This window comes from Asparagus officinalis, chromosome 3, assembly GCF_001876935.1.
Source record: "Asparagus officinalis chromosome 3, Aspof.V1, whole genome shotgun sequence".
NCBI classification, from domain to species: Eukaryota; Viridiplantae; Streptophyta; class Magnoliopsida; order Asparagales; family Asparagaceae; genus Asparagus; species Asparagus officinalis.
In genome coordinates, this window is record NC_033796.1 from 65,041,851 (window position 1) to 65,066,601 (window position 24,751).

Below are 24,751 nucleotides of genomic sequence, written 5' to 3' on the forward strand. Positions count from 1 at the left end.
TAGGATTTGTTCTTTTAACATGTGAATTATAGACAACACCAAAAAAGTTTCAAAACTTACTAAAAGGCCCCTAAAATCTAAAAATGCAAATATCCCCCTAACAATTGAAAATTACACACAACACCCGAACAAATTCAAAACTACAAAGAATACCCTCAAAAGTTCAAAAAATTGTAGCAACACCCTAAAAATTTAAAACTTACAAATAACACTAAAAATTTCAATTCGTACTAGTGTTCCCTAATAGATTTCAACTTTGTAGGAAACACCCTGAAATTATAAAAATTAGATAAAATACCCTCAAAAATCAAATTTTACAAAATACAAATTGAAATTTTAAAATATAAAATAGTACCATGAAAATTTATAGTAATTATAAAACAACCTTTTGAAAATTTTAGAATTGGCAAAATCACCCTAAAGCTTTAAACATTGAAAAAAAAACACACTCATAATTCAAAATTTTTATAAAAATATGAAAACTTTAAACATAAAACAATAAGGTGAAACTCTAGATGAAATTCAAACAGGCCTTTTTTATTTAATTAAAAGTTTTACCTAAAACTTTTAAAAATACCCATAATAACTGAAAACTTACAAAAAGCCTAAAATTTCCAAACTAAAATAGAATACTGAAAATCTATCAAACATAAGCCCCCGAGAAGTTTAGAATTTAAAAAAACCTTTTAAGCATTCAAATGTTGCGATATACACCCGTCAAAATTTTAAAATTTATAAGAAACATAGTAAATATTTCAAACCTCCAAACAATGAACTGCAAACCCCCTACATTTTTTAGAATTTGCAAAAAATACCCTAAAGCTTTTAAAAATACAAAAACACCTTTAAATTTCAAAATTTAAAAAAAAACTTCAAATGAAAAATAGGACATTGAAAAATCCAATAATTACAAACAAACCCTTGAAAATTTTAAAATTTGTAAAAACAACCTAAAACTTTTAAAAGTTGCAAAAAAACCATAAAATGCAAATTTTACTAGAAACACTGAGAAGTTCAAACCTACAAACAGTAAATTGAAAATCTAGTAACCACAATGCCGCTAAAATTTTTAGAATTTGCAAAAAGACCATGGAACATTTTAAAATTGTAAAATACACCCTAAAATTAAAATTTATAAAAACACCCTGAAAAGATAAAAAAATTACAAAGAAATGCTTTCCTTGTCATTTCAAATATTCAAGTTGTTCTTTGCAATTTGTTAAACTTAAGGGTTTTTTCTACAAATTCAAAAAAAATTATTGGCCTATTTGTAATTCTTAGGTTTTTAGTGTCCTTAATGTAAGTTTGAAATTCTCAGGGATTTTTTTTGTAAAATTTAATTTTAAGGGTGTTTTTTGTAACATTTTGAAGCCTTCGGAGTGTTTTCTACCATTTCAAATTTTTACGTGGCTATTTATAATTACTACATTTTCAATTTGCCATTTGTAGTTTGAAACTTTTAGAAATTTTCTAGTAAAATTAACATTTTAGGGTATTTTTACAACTTTTAATAGTGTCAGGGTGTTTTTACAAATTATAAATTTTCAGGGTGTTATTATAATTCCTAGATTTTTAGTGCCTTGTTTTTTGTTAGAAGTTTTAAATTCTTGGTAAATTTTAAAAATTTGAGTGTGCTTTTAGTTGTTTTTGGAAGTTTGAGGGTGTTTTTTATAAATCATAAAAATTTAAGGGGCTATTTGTAATTCTAAGATTTTCAATGTACTGTTTGTAGATTTGAAATATTCATAGAGTTTCTTATAAATTTTGAATTTTGGTGGGTGTTTATTATAACTTTGAAAGTTTAAGGGTGTTTTCTACAAATTCTAAAAATATATGGGGCTGTTTATAATTGTAGATTTTTAGCATTTAGTTTTAGGTTTAAAATTTTTAGGAATTTTTTGTAAGTTTTGAATTTTTAAAGATATTTTTTATAAATTTTGAAGTTCCACTATGTTTTTTGAAAACCCAAAAGTTTGGGTCATTTATAAGGTTTGATATTTTTTAGTGCTAGTTGTATGTTATAAGTTTTGAAGATGCTTTTGTAAAGGACAAATTTTTGAAAACACCTAATTTTTAAATTTATATAGTAAAATCGATCATTTCTGAAAAAATTAGCAAAACCGACCATTTTCATATGAAAAAGGGTCGGTTTGTTGAGGAAGTGTTTTTCGAACTGCACGGGACTAGCAGTCCCGTGCATTTCGTTTTCTTTTCGAACTGCATGAGACTAGCAGTCCCGTGCATTTCAAAACTATATGCTGAGTGCAGTTCGAAAAGAAAACGAAATGCACGGGACTGCTAGTCCCGTGCGGTTCGAAAAACGAAATGCACGGGAGTGCTAGTCCTGTGCGGTTCAAATAACTCTTCCGCAGCAAAACCTACCATTTTTATTTGAAAATGGTCGGTTTTGCTGATTTTTTTTTTCAAAAAGGGTCGATTTTGCTATATAAATTTAAAAAATGTGTGTTTTCAAAAAAATTGTCCTAAATTATCAAGTTTTTGCGTTGAGAATGGAAGAAATCTATCCGCGGTTAAATTTTATCCTTGTTAAATGATTATACCAAATATACTACTAATTTTTTAGAATAATAATTACCATGTTAAAATTGAACCCCGTTTTTTAAACCTCATGCCAAATAAGCCTTAAATCTTATAACAATAAATAATAGAATATAATACAATTTACTAGAGTGGCTTGACATTTGACATTTTATATCTAGTGCCCTAATTTGGACATAAATCTTTATTTGAATGATTAGGTTTTAAAATAGAAAATGAGAGCTTTGGGTGAAAGGATCGACATGTCCCCTGTGCATGATAGACTTGCAATAACTTGAACCTTTATCGTCCTATGGCTATGGATTAAAGAGTTAAGTGCAACATAATACGTAGGGTAAATTTTTAAAACCCCCTCTGAACTTTGGATGGTGTTGAAGATAACCCTTGTGAACAATTTTAACACAAGAAAACTACATTAAACTTTGGGGGTTATAGAATCCTCTTAACTTTTTTTAATCTCATTAACATCCCTGAACTTTGGGGGTGTCTAATAAAACTCTCTGAATTTTGAAACTTCTTCCTTACCGGACCCCTCATTTAATTGGCAAATAACTAAACTTGGGAGGAAAGATGCCTAATTCAGTCATATTTGCCACTAGGGACAAATATCCCCTCCCGTCCCAATGTACATACTAGGTTTAAAGCCTAACGCATTCATGTTTTTCAGGGTAAATTATAGAAAACTTCGTAAAGTTTGCATGATTCAGAGAAAACCCCTCTAATATTTAAAGGTGACATTTCATCCCATCGTTTTCAATTTCTAGTTAAACAATCAACATTAGTTGGATGTAATCATCAATTTTCTATATAATAATCACGTATGTTTACACGTGAGGGCATATAACTATTATAATACTATGATAGTAGATTTTATGTCCAACTAATTTTGTAAAAATTAAAAGAAATGAGATGAAGTATCACTTCTAAAACCTCAAAATCGATTATCTATCGATCATGCAAATTTAAGGGAAATTTTCTGTAATTTATCATATTCTATATGGCTATGATAGTTAAATAGTATTTTATCTTACGTGTTATAAAATCGTGGTTCAGTTGTAAAAGCATCAACTCGGTATGTAGCCTTCAGACGGTGATGGATATCAATACACAATGCTTGATCTGTTGGAATATTTACGTGTCAGTATAATCTTTTATACTTACATCGGATAGGATAAAAAATAATAATAAATTTAAATAGGAGTTAGAGTCAGTACCTAGCAGTATTTTTGGTTAAAACTGGTTCCTACAATCTGTTTAAGACCCATTAGCTTTAGGTTGTCTTGAACGGTGCACTAATTTCTTGAATATCCAATACCGACAGGGGTAAATCCTCGTAGAACAACATTTTTATTCAAACCCTTCAACCAATCAATACGACCTCGTAGGGCAGCTTTTGCTAAAACTCTAGCAGTTTCTTAAAAACTCGCTTTGGATATGAGCTCTCTAGGAAAAGCATGAAAAAAAAAGCTCGAATGGTACGACCCCCGTCAACCCAGAATGAAACGGTGATCTCCCCCCCTATCATGGCCCAAAAGATGTTTATTTTCTCCGCTTACACTTTTATTCAAGCAAATTTAGACTACATAAAGTTTTATGATTTATTTTCATAGAAGTTTCTTGCATTTCATAAGCTGCAAATCCTCAATAGAAGATTTTTCACTATTGCATGTTAATGAAAAGAAGGATACAAAAAAACTTTCTTTATTATCTACTAGCTAGAAAAGTTGAAGCTACAAGCACAGCCATCCTAATACGGGTTTCACACTTATGTACCCTAAATGTTACACCTTCTTCACCTTTGATATGTCAAAAGTTTTTTTTTCTGGTTTACACTTTGATACCCTAGATCTTTTAAGTGTCATGACTCATGACTCATTTTAGCTTTAGTATCTTCGGTTTTCCTGTCACTTATATTCGTCTTGTTTAACGGCCCACAAATCATCAGCGCTTGCTAGACCTGTAATTGAAGCCCATTACTGACGGCCCATGAAATTCTGTATCACTAGCGAAGAGGAACGCTCACCTCCGGTAGCTTGACCTCCCGCCAATCAAATTCAAATCAAGAGAACCTCTCTCCGCTCTTCAGGGAAAGGGGGAAAAAAGAAAATCAAATAAAATGGAAAAGATCTCAGTAGCTATGCGATTCCGACCATCGATCGGCCAAGAAACCGCCGAGGATCGAGGACAACAGGATCTCTTTCCACAGATCCTTCAGCACTCCGATCTCGGGTGTCTCCTTCGCCTTTGGTACTTCAATACTTCAATCTCACCAACTTCTCTTTCGCCAAAACCCTAACTCCACTTTACTTATGTCACCCTCTCTTGTATGTAGATCATGTATTCGATCAAACGACGAGGGATACGACGGTCTGTCATCGACTCACGAAACCCATCATCCAGGCTGCTGTTGATGGATTCAATGGTACTAAGAACCAACCCTCTCTTACCTTTTCAAGAGTTGAGGAATCTTTGTGTCATTTTAGCCTAGGCTCTCGATCGGCGAGCTGAATAGAGATTTCGATCTGAAATGATCTAAAGCTCAACAAGTTTCAGCCGGTGGTGGAGCCGGAATTTGGTTCCAGTTGTGTCCCAATGTAATTTATCATAGTCGCGTTTGGATCTTACATTGATAATTTATAACTTCATCCCCTTTCAGTGGTGTCGTGCCCTAATAATTCCAGTGGTGTGCTAAGTAGTAGGTACAGGTAAAAATAAATAAAAACATGTGTAAAGCGGACAATCCAGTGGTGTCGTGTGACACCATTAGATGTGGCTCCACCACTGGTTTCGGCTAAAAATTCGATTTTTATCAAAAATACTGAATTTTTATGAGAATCTTGGAATTGTTGACTGGAGAGTAGGTAAATTATAGGATAAATCTTAGTCGCATTATTAACTAACTCAGGTTTTGCCTTTACCATTTTGTATTGAAGAACTGCATTTGCTTATGGGCAGACAAGCAGGGCAAAACCTTCACCGTGAATGGTTCAGAAGATGATCCTGGTATCATCCATTGTGCCGTGAAAGGAATTTTTCACTCTACTCAGATGGTATTCAAATATATTTATTCATATACCCCGTCTTTTTGTTACAAATCGAAGGTTCTATATTGTATGTGTATATTCTTATTATTGAAAATTTGAATATGTTAACAGAATATGGACCGTGAGTTTATAATTAGATGTCCTACATGGAGATCTACAATGAAGAGAAATGATCTGCTTATGCTGCGGAACCAGAAGCTTCCTATCCATGAGAGCTTAGATGTAAGGTATAAGTAAACCTACCGATGTTATACGATCACAATACATTTATGGAATTTTCCCATTATATTTGTTTGTAGAGATGCATTTTTGTTGTGGGCCTTTGTGAGGAGATTGTGAATAGTGCTGAGCAAGTACTTGAACTGATCAAACTTGGTGAAGTTATAGAATTGAGTTATCAAATCTACTATGGAAGTTGTTTTCTGTGTCCTTATTATAATTAAGGAGGAGAAAAAGCAAAATATTATCCTTTTTTGTAGCTAATCCACACTTTGGAGAAACAAATATGAATTCTCGGAGCAGTAGATCACATACAATATTTAGGATGGTAATCTTATTGCATCCATTTTCTTTTGCATTTACTTTTGTTATGTAGTATTTAATATTTATATTGTATTCTCATGTTTTATGTTATAGAAAGCAATACCGAGGATCCAGAGTTGTCTGGTGATGTTTCTAATGCAGATGCAATCCGTGTTTCTGTTCTGGTATGCGACTTCTTGCTTCATCTTTGAATGAAATATTTGATTTTTATTAGAACATTTTGTTAGTCTAAGGGATGTAGACTTAAAGCTGGAATCAAATAAATTGTTGGATAGCAGGTTTCCTAATCTGTTTTGGTAACATGATTCTTAATCTGTTTTGATAACATGATTCTTAATCTGTTTTGGTAACATGTTATTAGAATTCCTAATCTGTTTTGTATTTTGGTTTTAGAATTCCTAGTCTGCTTTGGTTTTAGGTTTTCTATATATATGGAACGTCTTAGAAGAGATTAGACATCAGAAAAAGAGAGTTTTTAAGAGAATTCTTCAGAGAGATCTTAAAGAGATTAGATCCTATTTGTTGGTATTATAATCTTCTTCAATATTAATCAAAGAAATTATGTGGTGTGGCTCCCGAGAACGTAGGCACGATTGCCGAACCTCATTAAATCTGGTGTGTTCTTTCTTGTTTACTTTCCTGTAAGTTTTTATCTTTTATTTGCTATGATTTTTTCTACTTTCCTACTCTCAAACAAACGATTTGATTGTTTCGAATCCCTAACAACTGGTATCAGAGCTTCGTTCAGAAGGATTGTGAGAGAGCCATGGTAGAGGAAAGCAAATCTAAGATGGAGAAGTTTGAAGGTTCAGACTTCGCCTATTGAAAGTTACAGATGGAGGACTATCTGTACCAGAAGGACTTGTATCGCCCGTTGATGGGCAATGCTAAGAGAAAGAAGAAAGAAGAGTCAGACGAGGATTAAGAGATACTGGATAGGAAGGCTCTAGGGTAAATCCGGTTGTCGCTCGTCAAGACAGTTGCACACTGTAGGCGTCTAAAATTGTCTACGAGAGCCCGCACGAAATCCGAAGCAATGAATGGGTGAGTCAAAGAGATTCACCTAATCAGCTTGCACACGTCGCTCGGCGCACTCACGCCATTCAGCCCGTGCGCGTCGGTCAACACGCGTACGTCAAATCATCTCGTGTGCGTCGGTCAACGCGCGTACGTCAAATCATCTCGTGTGTGTCGGTCAACGTGTTCTCGTCAACCGACTCGTGCGCGCCGGTCAACGCGTGCACGTCAACCAACTCGTGTGCGCTGGTCAACGAGCACACATCAACAAACTCGTGCGCCGGTCAACGCACGCACGTCAATCACCTCGTGCGCGCCAGTCAACGCGCACACGTCAAACCACCTCGTGCGCGCCGGTCAACGCGCGCACGTCAATCAGCACGCGTACATTAACCAACGCGCTTTCAACGATTGGTCTTGCGACGGAGCATACAAATCAACAAATCTATCGAATACGCGACAAGAACAAGTCCCGGAAGAAAGAAACCAAAAAAAGAGAAAAAAGTCGGCGAATCCGCGCTGAGCGCAGGACGGAGTGATCCGACCCGCGCAAGCGCGGGACGGACCAATCCGACCCGCGCAAGCGCGGGTCGGATAAATCCGACCAGCGCATGCGCGGGTCGGATGATTCCGACCCGCGCGAGCGCAGGTCGGATCGTCCTTCCGCGCAGTAAGGTCTCAAAACACGTTTTGATAGTTTTAAATTAGTTTTTACAGGTTTTATCGGTTCCAGAGGTTCTTAACTGACTTGAGATCATCCCCAAACGTGGTTAGGCTGTTATTGACTGAAGATAGAGCCAAATCCCTTGTTCTCATCCAAATAACCGCATTCTAGGCCTATAAATATGAGCCAAAGGCCTCCATTTTCGAGATCTGGAATTTTATCAATAGGACGAGGTGCTGCCGGATTGAAGAGTGAAGGAGCTCGAAATTTCAGCAAAGGTCAACGAGATCCCGGTGAACTTCGGAGCAAAGGAGAAGCCGTTCGAAGGATCTGAAGCCCGTACGTCCGTTCCTTGAGATTAGGCTTTGTCTTAATCTCGAGAAGAGCCCTGATTTTGCTTTGTCGATTTCAGGACTTCAAGCAAATACCCCCTTGGTGAGGTAGAAGCTCTGCCTAATTTTCCATCAACCGGATCTGATTCGCGGTCGTCCACGGATTAACCCCGGCACCGGCAAAGAACCCACGCAAGCAAGAGCCGATAAACGGATCTTGTGTTTATTTTCAAGAAAGTTGTAATCTTTTATTCTTTTGTCATTTGAATTCATTTGTAACGTTTAAAGTTTAATGAAATCAATGACTAAGGTAACTTTCGACGGAAACAAACTGGCGACCACAGTGGGAGCCGACAGCCTTTCTGCGAAGGTTGACGTGTCGCAACCTCGGATCCCGATCCCGGTTGAAACGGAGGTCGAATATGAGTTCGACTAGCAGAAGTACGAGGAATACTTGTCCTCCTCCTCCAGATTGGCCTCTCCTCACAGATGCAGGAAGGCCTACTCCAGAAAGACCCGTTGGACTTCAGTTGCAGAAGCCCAAGAAGAGGATCTTCCCGCCACCGCTGCACCCGTGGCTCACAACGCCCCGTCGACATTCGACGAGGCTAAAACTACAGATCTGAACCCCTTAAGCAAAGGGTCGACTGTTGAGGATGTGCCCACTCTATCAAAGAGAGCACGTCAGAGGCGACGCCAAAGCCTCGCACGCCAACTGGCCAAAGCTTTGGAACCAGTGGATGGAATCCGCTATGAGGCGGATCTGAAATATAGGAGGCGCCAACCATCACAACAGAGAATGCACAGCCCCTCCCTTTTCAAACCAGCGAAGAACGAATGGGTTCGCATCAAAAGGACCCGATCGACTCTTCAAGAGCGGATTCACAAACGCCGCGCATTGCTTGCACAAGCAAAAATTCTTGTGCAAGAGGCCAAGAGATTAGAGAAAGAAGGAGTGGAACATAAGCCACAAAGACTGCACCAAGTATGGAGGCCAAAGTCTAAGACGGCGGCCAAAAAGGTCGAAAAACGCGGGTCACTCCAATCTGACCCGCCAAAACGCGGGTCACTTCAATCCGACCCGCCAAAACGCGGGTCATTCCAATCCGACCCGCCAAAACGCAGGTCACTCCAATCTGACCCGCCAAAACGCGGGTCACTTCAATCCGACCCGCCAAAACGCGGGTCACTTCAATCCGACCCGCCAAAACGCAGGTCACTCCAATCCGACCTTCCAGTCTGCGGGTCGTCCAAATCCGACCTTCCAACTTGCGGGTCACCCAAGTCTGACCCGCAACAGATTCAAGGCAGAAGATGTCCTGCACCTATTTCTTCGATTCCTTCGAGTTCCACACCTCCGGTTGAGATTTGTGATAGTGTGGATTTGTCCCATTTTAAGATGACCATCAAAGATCGCATTGGCCCTTCACCCGATGATCGAGGCAAAGCTCCGGTCAAAGAGCGCTTAGGTCGATTGAATGAATCTCGAGCACATTGTCAGGCTGGAGGTCGTCATCCTAAGCAGTGGAAGAGAATGTATAACGGGAAAAGTCCCGCAAATGACCGCATCAGACTGCGTGTTGAAATCCAGGAGCCTGTTGAGGGCCGGCATTCACAAAAACGTCACCTCAGACATGCGACTCCTAAAAATGCTAACAAAGCGTTGTATCCCCAGAAGAAAACGTACTCGTCAGACGAAGACGTTATACCTGGTAAGTCGTGCCAACACACGATAGGTTGCTCCAGTCATCAAACTGACGAGTTGTACTATCAAGCTGGGGGTGCGAACAAATCCAGGAAAATGAGTGCCCGGGACACAGGTTCTCACTGCCCATGTGCCAAAATCATCAAGGCAGTGTTGTCAGAATGTTGCTGTTCCAAGACCACCCCGGAGAGAGTTTCAGTGTTTGAAAGAATCTCTACCAAAACGTCCGAACCCAGACCAAGACATTTCCGAAGGAAGAGAGCTGCTCTCCATGATGATGAATTTCCAAAAGTATCTGTTAACATGACCGGGAGAGGAAAGTCAACGCGACATTTTAGTCCGGATCAGTTTGCCGCAGTATCCCAACGTATGACTCGATTGCGAACAGGGACCAGTAGGTGAATGAACTACCAAAGAATACAGAAGGGACTTCCTTCAGAAGATGAAACTTCAGAGGTTTGCTCGGATGCCGGCTCGGATGCTTGCTCAGCGATGGCCTCCGATGACACCGCTTCAAGTGCAGGACAGCCCTACGAGTCACTCATGATTAGCGCCGAACAGGTGGCTAAGTTGCTCGAGGACGCTCTGACTAAGCAGAAGGAAAATTTCAAGTTCGAGATGGAGATGGCCATGCAACAGATGAGAGAAATGCATGACCAGCAAATCGCGGCACTAACAACTCACCAAGGGGAGTCTAGTCGTCGCAACAATCCGAATCAAGATGATAACGAGCGGGAGGAGGATAATGTCAACATGAATACCCCTCCCGTCAACAACAATAATGGGGGTGGCCCTTCGGATGATAACAACACAAAGGAGGATCACGTTACTTCTCCCCGAAATCACTCGAAAACGGATACGAGTGAGGATAAGAAAATGAGGGACTTGGAAAGCAAGATTAACGCATTGATGAGTGCCCAAGAAGTGAAAAGGTCTGGGATACCATGTCCATATCCAAGGGAATGGGAATCAATTCCATACCCGGCGAAATTCAACTTGATCAATTTTACGCCGTTTGATGGGAAGGGCTCCCCGACCCAACATTTGATATATTTTAAGTCCCATTTAGGAATAATCTCCGAGAATGAACCCTTAATGGTGCGGTCATTCGTGGGCACTCTTCGCAGAGCAGCCTTCGATTGGTATCGCCGCCTCAAGCCGGGGAGTATCAGCAGTTGGGATGACATGGAGGACATGTTTCTGACAAACTTCTTCGACGACGACACCGAGATTTCAATCGGCACACTATTTGACGAGAAACAGAAAAATGGTGAGACGGTCGAAAACTTCGTGAAGAGATTCCGAAACAAAGCAATGAACTGCAGGGATCCGGTCAGCGAAGACTTCATTCTCGAGACTTGTCACAATAATCTTTCATTGGACATCCTCGAAGCTATGGGAATGGCACCACCAAAGACCTGGAAGAACTTAAAAGTGCGAGGAGAACGAGCGGCAACAACAGCCTCAGAAACAGAAGGCTTCGGAACCAAAATTCCCGAAGGTCTACTCGTTCAAAGAGGATGAAGTCCCCGGTATCTTCAAGTACCTCATTGAGAATAACAAGATCAAATTACCTCCAGTCCAGGATCAGGAAGATGCTAAGAGAATCAATGATCCAAAATACTGCGCATTTCATAGAGCGGTGCACCATCCTACCAAGGCATGCTACGCCCTTAAAGATAAGATCCAAGCTCTAATCGACGTTAGGGTCATTACTATGAAGCAACCTAAGGAGAAGAAGGTGGGTGCAAATGCAGTATCGATTAGCTTCGGTTCTGTTCCCTTGAACTGGTTCCAGCATGAGCCAGTAATAAATGCAACAGTGAAGACCGTGAACGATGATCCTCATAAACAGCACCAGAAAAGACTTGTACCACACACAGCCCCGAATGGTGAGATTCTTTGGGTTCACCCAGATTTGATTAGAGATGAACAATGGATTGGAGCCTCTTCCAAGAAAAGGTCAAAAAGAAAAGGTAAGTCTTGTTATGGAGCTTTTGCTATTCCAGGAGGAGACGACGATGAAATTCCAGCCTTCCCGCTTTCTGAAGATGAACAGGAGGCCTTTGTAACCCGGAGCGGGAATGAATATCACTACAAATATCCGGATGCTTCTGAGCAGCTGGGGATAACCAAAGCCGTTCCCTCCAAGACATTAGCAGAACTGGGAATTGTCTCAACTCCCCCAACACCTATAGCTACGGAGAAAGTCCAGCATACACCAGGAAGTCCAAAACCCGAGGCAGTCTCGATTCAATCATCCGATTGGGAGAGACAAACCGGGAAAGGCAAGCTCTCCGCCCTATTTTGACATCATGGCGCAGTTAGCTAATATACCAGCCAGGATAACCCTATATGAATTATTGCGTCTATCAAAAGACACAAGGAAAGCATTGCAGGAAGCCTTGAATGACTCTGAAGCTTTCTTGACTCGAATCAAGCCGTCGTCTGAAGAACCGGAGCCGTCAGTTCAACACTGTAATCTCGTGGCGCACCATTTTCCCTGCATTTCCTTCACCAAAGAAGACATGCAGACAAAAAATTCCAAGCATGATCGGCCTCTGTATTTCACCGGCCACATTGGCTCCAGCGTTGTCAACCGGATCCAAGTCGATCCGGGTTCCGCTGTCAGTATCATGCCATTCCGATTGATGCATAATCTCGGAATACCGGCAAGCAAGCTAGCATCCACGGGCACTACGATCTACGGATTCAACACCAGTGGGTCCAGACCATTGGGAAAGATTTGGATAAAGTGCCAGATCGGGGATTTAAAGTCGGAAGTTACTTGTTACGTGATTGACGCGGAAACATCCTATAACTTACTGTTGGGTCGACCTTGGATCCACGGTAATCTGATAGTCCCGTCAACTCTTCATCAATGCCTCAAGTATGTGGACACAAATAATAAGGTCAAGACGGTGGTCGCGGATAAACAACCGTTTAAGGTATTGGAGAACTATTTCACCGATTCCCTTCTATACGGCACCGAATCCGATACTGAACCATCGGCCCAAGGAACGGACAGCGAAGACGAAGCTGATACCGAAGCTGGGTTTGATTATGATGGCGGTTTTGTACTTAATGACATTATACCCATTGTAATTAATCTTGACGATGAAGAATCATCGGAAAATAGTTGTAACTGGCAGCTTGCCGAAGAACTGTCAATAAACGATGATTTAGAGTACTCTATGTGTCTGGATAATATTACTAAAGAATTGTATGATAACTTTGAATTGTATATGCCACTTCAATCATTTTGCATGACAAAAAAGCAGGTACAAGATCCATGCGGAACGACGCTTGTCATCCCCGCAGGGACAGGGGGTGGAAAGGAAGTCGTCTACGGTAAAGGGAGAAAATCTCCGATACCCGACCACTTCTTGGAAGAGGAAGACGATGAAGATAAACCTACTCCTCATCTATTTAGATATAATGCAAAAGCGCGCGATCTAATGGAGAAGTACGGGTATGACTTCACACTAGGAGAGGGTCTTTGCTTTGGTCGAGGTCCGCGAGTTCCACCTCGAATGGCCTATGTACCAAAAGGAAAACCCGATGACTATTATCGCCACAAAAGAGGTCTAGGTTATGTCTCCTCATCCGACGATGAGTGCTGTTGGCAGGTCATCGATCAAATTGCTAACAAAGGTAAAAACGGGTATTCTTCTGATTCTTCAGCTTGGGATTCCGACACTAGTATCGGTGAAATGTTCAAAAAGTTGATGTCAAACATGGTTACGGTCGATCCTGCCACAATAGAGGAAGACGATCAGATGCCGACTTGGGAAGATCCTTGGGTTCATCACCTAAACATGCAGTACGGCGATAGGTTTGAACAAAGAGAACCTCCTACCGAGGATCAAGTGGTCCAGGTGAATATGGGAAGCGAAGAAAATCTGAAGCCGATATTCATTAGCGACAGCCTCCCGCCCGATGAGAAAGAGGAGTTAATCTCTCTTATCAGGGATGGCTTGCCAATATTGTCCCGGTCCTTAAGAAGAACGGGAAGATCAGGGTATGTATCGACTTTAGAGACCTCAACGCTGCCTGTCCAAAATATGATTTCCCCCTTCCTATCACAAATGTCATCATTGACAATACGTGCGGGTTCGAGAGGATGTCTTTCATGGATGGTTTCTCTGGTTATAATCAAATAAAGATGCACCCAGATGATGAAAAGCATACCGCGTTTAGAACACCCCTCGGCGTTTTCTGCTACACGGTCATGCCCTTCGGTTTGAAGAATGCAGGAGCCACATATCAGAGAGCCATGTCGAAGATTTTTTAGGAGCATCTCCGAAAGACTGTCGAATGCTACGTGGATGATTTGGTCGTGAAAAGTCGTGATAAGAAAGATCACATCAAAGACTTGAAGACCATGTTCGACCTGATGCGAGCCCATCAATTGAAAATGAATCCTACCAAGTCTTTCCTCGGAATGTCCAGCGGTAAATTTCTGGGATTTGTCGTCACCACCAAAGGTATTCACATCGACCCTGATAAGGTAAAGGCAATTAATGAATTGCAACCTCCGAGAAACCTCAAGGAGCTCAGAGGATTGCAAGGGCGGTTAGCTTATATCCGTCGGTTCATCTCGAACCTTTCGGGAAAATGCCAACCATTCTCCAAGCTCACAAAGAAGGGCGTGTCATTTGTATGGGATGATGCTTGCCAAAAGGCATTCGAGAGTATTAAAGAATATCTCTCAAAACCTCCCATACTCGTGGCACCAAAATCGGGCAAACCATTCTTGATTTATATCAAGGCGACGAGCCATTCATTAAGTGCACTACTTGCACAAGATGACGACACGAACAGGCAGTATATTACCTGAGCCGGACCTTGGTAGGTGCCGAATCTCGATATCCGATGATTGAAAGGGAGTGTCTCGCCTTAGTTTTCGCCATCCAAAAAATGCGACACTACTTGGTAGGGCAAACTATCTACGTTATCTCCAATGTTAACCCAGTCAGAATATTCATGACGCAGCCTGCTTTCATGAATTGGCGGTTAGCGAAATGGGCTTTGCTTCTGTCCCAGTACGACCTACATTTTAAACAACAAAAGTCGGTCAAGGGACAAGCTATTTGTGATCTCTTGGCAGCCAACCCAACTACGGATGCCGCCGAGGTGTACGATGATTTGCCAGATGAAACCCACGAAGTCAACGTAACTTCCCATCGACAGGTGTGGCGTTTGTACTTCGACAGTGCTTCTCGAGCGACCAATGTAGCAAGTGCTCCTGGACCTTCTAAGATTTCCTCCGGAGTTGGAGTTGTCTTAGTTTCCCCAGGAAAACACGTGATGCCTCGAGCTTACTCGTTGACAGAACCATGCTCAAATAATGTAGCCGAATATAATGCATTACTCATAGGACTCAGTTTCGCCAAAGAACTGGGGTTGAGTACCTCGAAGCCTTCGGTGATTCTCAACTGATAGTTAAACAAGTTCAGGGAGAGTACGAGGTCCGAAGCCAAGATTTAATACCATACCATAAGATGGCAGTGGAGATGGCAGAATCATTCGAAGGATTCTTTATTGAACATATTCCACGGTCGCAGAATACCTATGCAGATGCGTTAGCGGCGTTAGCCGTATCCCAACCCAACTTCGGATACTGCCGAGATATATGATGACCTACCAGATGAGACCTACGAAGTCAACGCAACTTCACACCAGCAAGTATGGTGTTTGTACTTCGACGGCGCTTCACGAGCAACTAATGTAGCGAGTGCTCCTGGAAGTTCTAAGATTTCTTCCGGAGTTGGAGTTGTCTTAGTTTCCCCAGGAAAGCACGTGATGCCTCGAGCTTACTCGTTGACCGAACCGTGCTCAAATAACGTAGCCGAATATAATGCATTACTCATAGGACTCAGTTTTGCTAAAGAACTGGGGGTGGAGTATCTCGAAGCCTTCGGCGATTCTCAACTGATAGTTAAACAAGTTCAGGGAGAGTACGAGGTTCGAAGCCAAGATTTAATACCGTACCATAAGATGGCAGTGGAGATGGCAGAATCATTCGAAGGATTCTTTATTGAACATATTCCACGGTTGCAGAATACCTACGCAGACGCGTTAGCGGCATTAGCCGTATCCCTGGCGCAGCCTCCTGAAACAGAACAGTTTGTTACAGTGAGGACTCACCAACTCCTAGTGCCGATCTACAATGAAGATAGCGAAGAAGAAGATAGTAAGGAAGCACACTCAACTCAAGTTGAATTTGAACCCCGAGATTGGCGTTTCCCCATCATCGATTACGTCTTACATGGAATCCTACCAGAAGACATGAAAGAAAGAGAGTCAATTCGACGAAGGGCACCAAGATTCTACTATAATACGGAGAATCGAACGTTATACCGCAGGGGGTACGATGGTTTGCTATTGCGTTGCTTATCGACTAAAGAGGCTGAAGAAGTCCTTAGGGAGGCACATGAAGGAGAGTGTGGCACACACCAACCTGGCCCCAAGCTTTATGATCGCATCAGAAGAATGGGGTATTTTTGGCCTTTCATGATGAGTGATGCAATCGCGTACGCCCGAAAGTGTGATGCATGTCAAATACATGCGAATTATATGCACCAACCTCCGGAGCATCTGTATCCTTCGGTTACGTCATGGCCGTTTGAGACCTGGGGAATGGACATTGTTGGTCCTATAAATCCCCCGTCAGTCAAAGGTGACCGGTTCATCCTAGCAATTACCGACTACTTCTCCAAATGGGCTGAGGCAGTTCCACTCAGAGAAGTTAAAACGAGCAATGTCATTGCATTCATCAAGCACCATATCATCTACCGGCACGGTGTACCAAGACGAATCATACATGACAACGGTCCTCAATTCGTTAGCAATGCATTCATCAGGTTTTGTGAAAAGTTCAAAATTCAAGACATCTCGTCGACAGCTTACAATCCCACAACGAATGGACTGGCCGAAGCCTTTAACAAGACTATCATAAAGCTTTTGTCAAAACTTGTGAAAACTAATAAACGAGACTGGGATGACAAGCTTAGCGCGGCTCTATGGGCCATAAACTGTTTCCCTTGTATCAAACGGGAAGTTCCTGGAGAATATTATACATAGTATTCTTAAGGATAACCCGACATCAATAAAAGGGTTGAAAATAAGACATTGCTTATTGGACTCAGTTTCGCCAAAGAGTTAGGGTCGAATATCTCAAAAGTTTTCGGTGATTCTCAACTAACAGTCAACTGCGTTTATAGTAGAGATAACCTACTCAACGGCGTATATCGCCTTATTACCAAAGAAGGCGATCGACTTATGATGCCGATAAACGGCAAGTTCCTGAAGAAATACTATCCTTAGTATATTCAGGATAATCAATGTATCGGGAAGTTCCCAGAAGAATACTGCATGTGGTATTCTTAGGGATAACCCAGTTGCTATAATAAATAAAAATTCACACTTGGACTCTGAATGTTTCAAAGTTAAAGCGTGTTTTATTATTGGTGAATGAGATTCGATCATCTTGACAGATCAACTTTTCCTCACAAAATCCCCCACTGATCAAATCAATTGACAGTGGGTCCACTAAATTTTTATCCGCCAATTCATGGCAATTCCCAAAACTTGACGTGTTAAGGCCTAATCACTTAACATCAAAATTCCCCATCGAGTGTTTAGTACAAACCAGTATTTCTACTGCTACCTGTATTCCACTCTCTTTGCTTTCAGGTCAAACCTATAAAAGTTAGGGCCAAAGCCAATTTCTCCTCTCGATTCCTTTCATGAACGAGAGGTTCATTTTCAGTTCGAGCAATCAAACCTATAAAAGTTAGGATTGTCTCTAACCTCACTTAGTCAAACCTGCAGATAGTTAGGACTAAGATCGGATCATCTCTTTTGATAAACGAAAGATTTCATCTTTTCCTTTTTCCACCAAACCTATAAAAGTTAGGGTCGAAATTGGAATTTCCCCTCAATAAATGAGGAACTCTTTTCTTAGATCAAACAACCAATCCTATAAAAGTTAGGGTCGTTTGAATCTTTCCGATTCTCGGAGTGGAGATCCCACTCTTAGTTTCATCCTTCTGGATTCTGGGGGTGAAGATCCCACCTCGAGTTTCCTTTCCAACTGAAGACAGAATATAAAATTCTTCCTCTTCAGTGTTGAAAGATAGAATATAAAATTCTTCCTCTTTCGTTTTCGGGTTTGTCTTTTACCCTGAGAAAAGACGTAATTCTCAAATCCGTGCACTTTATGCCCGGGAAATTTTATCTCGATTCCTAAATAGAAATAAGCCTACGCCTAACACGCGTTGCCGGTTTAGTCTTTCACCGAATGAAAAAAGATACCAGAATATAAGTCTGGGGATTTTTATCCCGAATCCTAAGTAGGGATGAGTCAGCGTCTAACAAGGATTGCCGGGTGCCATATTCCCGTAAGAAATGGCGAAGTCTATGTATTCAAAGTCATAGCACCAAGTCTAAGTGAATTAATTATCTTAGCGTAACGTTACATGTGAAACGGGTTTTAATAATTCACATGCTAGCCCGATTCAAACGGTAATCGGTAAAGGCACATCAAATCCGTTGAAGGCTGGGGGTTTGCCAAAAATCTTAAGTCTACGTCTAACACATGTCGCCGGTTTAGTCTTTCACCGATTAAAAAAGACACCAGGGTCTAAGCCTGGGGAATTTACCTCGAAGCCTAAGAAGGGGTAAGTCAACGCCTAACACGCGTTGCCGTTTAGTCTACTCCCATGAGAAAGACAAAGCCTATGTATTCAAAGTCATAGCACCAAGTCTAAGTGAATTAATTCTCTTAGCGTAACGTTATGTGCGGAACGGATTCAAAATAATCCGCACACTAGCCCGATTCAAACGGTAGTCGGTAAAGGCTCATCAAATCCATTGATGGCTGGGGATTTGCCAAAAATCCTACGGGTATCATGTTTGATTATCCCAAATGGAGTAAGACCTCATAATAAAGGAGACATAACGAACAAAATAAAATGAAACTATATATATATATATATATATATATATATCTTCTATTGATAAAAATTTTGAGTTCGTAGGTACAAAAGTCGTAGTTAATCTACATGAAGTTTATGTCTAAGAACTTGCTGCTCTAACTTTGATAATTCCACAGTATATGCTTGCTCAAGTTCACTTCGTATCGCGATCTTCATGGAGTCTTCATCAGCAGCCAATACCTTCACGGCCTCCGCTTTCACCGTAGCCAACTGCTCCTTAGTAAGTGTCAGCTGTCCAGACGTCTCCTCTCGAGCGCGCTCCGCATGTACCCTCGTCATCTTCAAAGCAGCTTGAGCATCCTTAACTGCTTTTAACTCTTGCTTGAGTCGTGCTATAGTGGCATCACCTAACGCAAGAGAGGAATCAATATTATGAAGAGTTGTTGATCTGCCAGCATAAGCCGCTTCCATTTGGTGAACAAGACCCTCTGCTTCCCGAATCTTAGAATCGGCAGATATTTGAGCTTCGCGCCATGCTTGTAACTTGGCTTCCATCTGAGCGTCTACATATGAAGAAACTCCGGCCGCCCGAAATCCCTTCAGCTTTTTAAGCTCGCACTCGAGGCAAACCAAGTCTGCAGTAATAATGTCCGCCAGGTCTGAATACCCTTGACTCCTTAGAAGAGTCACTTGGGTGTCGAGATATGACTTGAAGAGACTAATAGAAAGCCCGCTACGGAGGAGATTGTCAACCATCTCGTTCACGAACGAGAAGAAAGAGCGAATTTCCATGCGAATGAGCATTTTATCTGGATCGTTATTGGATAGTAGCGCCGTGACGAGATCGTAAAGCCGAGTTGAAAGTCCTAAAAAGAAGAGTAACTATTTAGCAGTCTTAGTCCGAATAGTTTCAAGACAAATATCGAAACAGGGCTCACCAATGACTACTGAAGGTTCTCTGGTTTGACACTCTGCGTTCGACACCCCTTGCACCCTTGTATGAGTTGTCGAAGTTATTGTGGATATGATAGTCGCGGATGTACCGCCTTCTTCAGTTGGTCTTGCGATTTGTTTAGCTGGGTAGATCCCCGCAGCTACGGTAGTCATCTCGGTCGCCAGGGTCGTGTGCTGAGTTTGGGCCACTGACGACTGAGTTTCCAGGATAATTCCTGCCAACAGCAAGAAATCAAGACCCTCGAGAACGTCAGATATCCCAACAATAGTAGTAGTATCAGTCTTAACGACTGGTCCTACAAGAATGACTCCCTTAAGGCTAAGTAAAACTGATAAGGGAATGACCTTCACATAAGGACGAAATCCATACCTGCAGAGGAACCAGCCTCAACGATTGGTTCAACAAGCTCAGGGATTGGTTCAATAACCTCAATAACGGGTTCAACCATTTCAAAGACCAGCTCAACGGCGTCGATGACCGGTTCGGCAGTTTCAACAACTGGTTCAATAGCATCTCGGCGAGTTTGTTCTGACAACATGTCGTCAAGAAGTCTGTTATTAGAGCCCGAGGGGTCTTGCAAGGGATCAGACGGAAGTGCATCGGCTGTATGATGAAAGGTTTCTCTATCACTCGGGCCTTCTATTGGAACATCTGAAGAAAATTCTAAGTGTTAAGACATGGAAAAAGAAATTGGAAATCAACAATGAAAGAATTAAGTTCACCTCCGGGAACGACGGAATGCTCTTCAATCCCAACGTCGACAATCGCATCCTGTAGCTTTTCTAAAAGAGCCAGAAACATGTAAGCAATTAGAGGGGGAACGAGCTCTAAGTCGTTTAATACCCGAGATTGCCATCTAAAAGGTGTACTACCAGTAATAGGAGTACCTGGGCTAGCAATCGTCATCGACGAATCAGTTCCAACACCCGTCAAAATCTGGCTCACGGCCTCATCCGCTTGTGGCATAAAGCATGACTCTCCAAAAAAGCCTATATCGGGAGAAGGGGCGTCGCACATCATCGTGTCTTCGTCATGACCCCCTGGGACATAGAACTTGCTAAGTTGAAGCTTGGTAAAAATGACAATGACTGAAACATTACCTTCTCCACCAACAGGTGCATCGCCAATCACCTCCGTTTGAGAAGTCTGAAGTTTAGTGTGGCGCTTGATGGTTAACTTTAACCTTTTTGTGGGTCGGTCTCTTGGAGAGCCACAGGTTTATCTGGTGTCGATATGGCAGGTGGCTTAACTTGCGGTCCCACCTGAACTATGGCCCGAGATCGGGCACGGGTAACGAGGCCACCTCCCTCTTCCTCCTCGGAATCTACATTTGAAAGTTCAACAATCATCCTATTGTAAGTAGGCAAAATTCTCCATTTTTTACGAGCTTTAAGTCGACGAGCTCGATCAGCAATCGACAAGTCCCATAGTTCTTTACAAAAAGATTCAGACAAACCTGCCGCGTTTTCCTCAAAACCACTGTTGACTTCTGTAGCAACATCGGCAGCGAATTCACCTTCTTCGGAAGTTTCCTCTTCAGAAGAAAATGACTCTTCTTCTATTTCCCTCATTTTCTGCTTACCTTTGCCTGAGGGACCAGCGAGCTTCTTTTCATGCCTCCTTCGTTCCAATACATCTTCTCGAACTATCCTCGCAGCGATGCGCGATGCAACTTCTGTCTTCAGATCCTCAATCGACCGCAGGGGGACGGGGTCGTTAGCGGCCATGATCCATTTGCAGCATAGATATGTGAGCTCTAAATGACGATCAGTGCTCGGCAGAGAGAACTTGGCACTGGTACAACCCGTTGTATTCCACAGCCAGGCGCGAACGCCATCCACTAGTCCGCCGCAAGTATGAAACTTTGGATTCGGATTCCCGACATATAATTGGTCATATCCGAATTGACGGGCGAACCGGCATAGCAAATAGGGCTCAAAATAGCAGCGCTCCTTTACTCGAAAAAGGAGATGGCCTGGCCGTATGTTCATGAGCCATCTGAAACAGCCGACATCGAGAGAGGTCCGGTCAGTACCGGGTGCTTCTACATCAGCAAGCATCCCGCTATATATACCAGGAAATCGAGGAAGACATGGGTTGATTATCTAACCCTTGTGCATGTGCAAACTCTTCCTGATATCTGAGAAGGTCCGAGTTGGCCATTTACACTCCTCATATAGTTGTAGCAAAGGAGTAGACAGATCTGCACTCTTAGGAGGTGACATCAAATCGGGGCGATGAAGAACTAGCCATCCTATCAAATAGGTATAAGGGAATTCCGTCTTCGGCATAGGGATCTTCACGGATGGGATCTCTTCAGTCTGAGTGAAAGTTGTGGTCAGTTGGCGAATCCCACGATGAATACCGGCGATTATGGCTGGCAAGAGAGATAGGCTTCTCCCATGAGCAAGCTGAACAGCGGGAAACAATACCTCAATCGGCAAGGCATCTGAAGTTTGATACGGCACCACACATTTCTTCAACCAAAGTGCAATATAGCCGGCCAACAAGGTCTTAGGATGGATGGATTTCTCTGCTTGCAATAAGAAAGTCCTGAACTTGGTTCCTGCACAAAATCGATCCTGGGCACTCGCGATGGTGTAAGAACGGGCGTCACATTTTTTAATTAACTTGTCAATCTCCGAACGGGCCAACGGTTCCAGTTCACAAATAGCTTCACCAGTTTTCTCCAAATTCTTAAACAAGTAGCAGGAGAATTGCTTTAAGCTTATTTGAGGAGATTTCTTCCTCGCAACAGGATTAGCGCCAGCTAAAGCAATTTGATAATGACACGTGAGTTCCCATAAGGTGTCATATCGGTCAGGCTTATGAGTCTTCAATTTTTGTAGCTCCTGATTGGAGGGAAAATATTCCTGATACGGTATATCTCCCAACTGAAGTCCAGAGACTTTGTGCATTTCGTGAAAGGGTAATCCCAATTCTCCGTTCCGTGTCACAAAAGTGTTAGTATCTGGATTATACAGTTCCATCAACCCCAGGAAGTGAAGAGCGTGCACCGGTAACCCGTACTGAGTGGCCCGAATAGCTTCATACAATCTTATAGACTTTAACTCAGCGCCCCAGCGGTGGAGGACATAACCTGTCATCCGACCCCACCATGCTTTGTCTGAAGAGTGAGACCAACCAAAGCATCGATATTGGTCGATGGGCAGTTCACGTCCTAGTTCAGCAAGACGATTCCTCACAGTGCGAGCTATTATAGGCACCTCCCATTTAGGCGGGTCCTCCAATCCCATCACGCCCGGATGTAACCCTGTAATATGTCTTCTGCCACGAGAACCCGGAAGTGAGTGACTGGTGGTGTACCCACAAGGGATACTGGTATGTTCCTCTGTTAAGGTCCACGGCATCTGTCGCGTCACCGCTTTCCCGCGCAATTCTGTTAGTGAACGGTGACGAGGGAATGGAGGGAGATATAAGCAAGTTATGCCGTCACTGTGTAGCCACCGCTCATCCACAAGCTTTATGACATCGGGATCTGTCACAGAATCGCCGAACAGGTAATGGGTCTTCCTTAAAGGATGATCGGGATCTGTATCTTCAGCAAACGGTGCGTCAGTAATTAATTGACGCGTGATGCGACGACTTCCCTCCTGTATCGACTGGCAGAATTCATCCGGGAGGTCCGAGGCGAATTGAGAAGTGCGCAGGATTGACATCGGATTATCAACGGCAGTATAATAGCTACTCCTATGGCCATCTATCTCGTATTGAGAAAACGACGTTGCAGGATATTCAACTGAAACAAGACGACGTGTTCATCAAACGCGTTTATGAAGGAATGTCAATACAATACAAGGGGCTTGAATTCTTTTCACCCATCTGTGAAATAGAGTCGTCGTCTTGTAGTTGGCAAGATGATTTTAGCGGTATTATGAATTCACAAGATAACGTACATGACGCGGTGATGTACCCTATCTTATGGAACGTAATACGGCAGAAAATCGCCCCATATGGCCTTGAGACGCGTTTTGACCAAGCAAAACGTATCCTCGCCCCATATGGCCTTGAGACGCGTTTTGACCAAGCAAAACGTATCCGGTAAGCATCCACCCCCACGAATGAGGGTATCAACTCTTCCCAACTGCCTCACTAAGGAGGACAGGGCGGGGATGTAATATAGAAGCATCCACCCCCACAAAGGAGGGTATCAACTCTTCCCGACTGCCTCACCAAGGAGGACAGAGAGGGTATGCGATATGCAGCATGATATAAGAATTTTGAACTCATGAACAGAAAATTACAAAGGCTTACCAGTAAAAGACAAGTGCTCCCTCTCAGGTGACTGAGTGGCTGAGCGGCTCCTCGGGAGGCGTGATCTCCTCGTCGACATAGCTAATCTGCAATGAAGACCAACAGTTCGGTCAGATCGAGAACCAAGATACATAAATCAGAGACTGAAAGGGAAATTGTGAATCTTTAATTGAAATTCTACAAAATGGAATTTTCCAATTAAGGGTCCAGTTAAACCTATACGACATCCTCAGCTCAAGTTAAAGGTCATAAAGACCAACCAAAGAACTCGGTCATGTATAAATTCGAATTCAAGGCATATAAAGTTCTTGAGTCATACACAAATTTGGATTCAAGGTGTACACAAGTTGGGACTCAAGTTATTTCGACTACACACAAGGTTGGATTCAGTCGCATCGAGTTCAATCATGTATAAGTTCGAACCATGCAAGAATACAATCATGTACAAGAATCAAGGCATACATAAGAATTCAACCATACACGAGAACTTGGCTATATACAAGTTTGAATTCAAGTTAATTCTCGACCTTACACATGTTTGAACCCAAGGCATACATAAGAGTTCAATCATATACAAGGGCTTGGCTATATACAAAGTTTGAAGTCGATCATATACATGAGTTCAATTATATATGAGTTCAAATTATATACAAAGTTCAAGCACATAAATGAATTCAGCCATGAATAGCTCAAAGACCTCAACAAGAATTTTCAG

The 24,751-nt window shown here is 42.1% G+C and overlaps 1 protein-coding gene across 1 annotated transcript in view; it reads left to right on the plus strand.

Annotated features, from left to right (window-relative positions):
• The window catches only part of LOC109834276 (kinesin-like protein KIN-7L), a 36,814-nt gene continuing 16,675 nt past the window's right edge, over positions 4,613-24,751 (plus strand). The window contains exons 1-5 of the mRNA XM_020402254.1: positions 4,613-4,806; positions 4,892-4,981; positions 5,493-5,609; positions 5,715-5,825; positions 6,240-6,310. Coding sequence (XP_020257843.1) covers positions 4,895-4,981; positions 5,493-5,609; positions 5,715-5,825; positions 6,240-6,310 — 386 coding nt within the window. The 5' untranslated portion in view covers positions 4,613-4,806; positions 4,892-4,894. The remainder of the gene's footprint in view (positions 4,807-4,891; positions 4,982-5,492; positions 5,610-5,714; positions 5,826-6,239; positions 6,311-24,751) is intronic.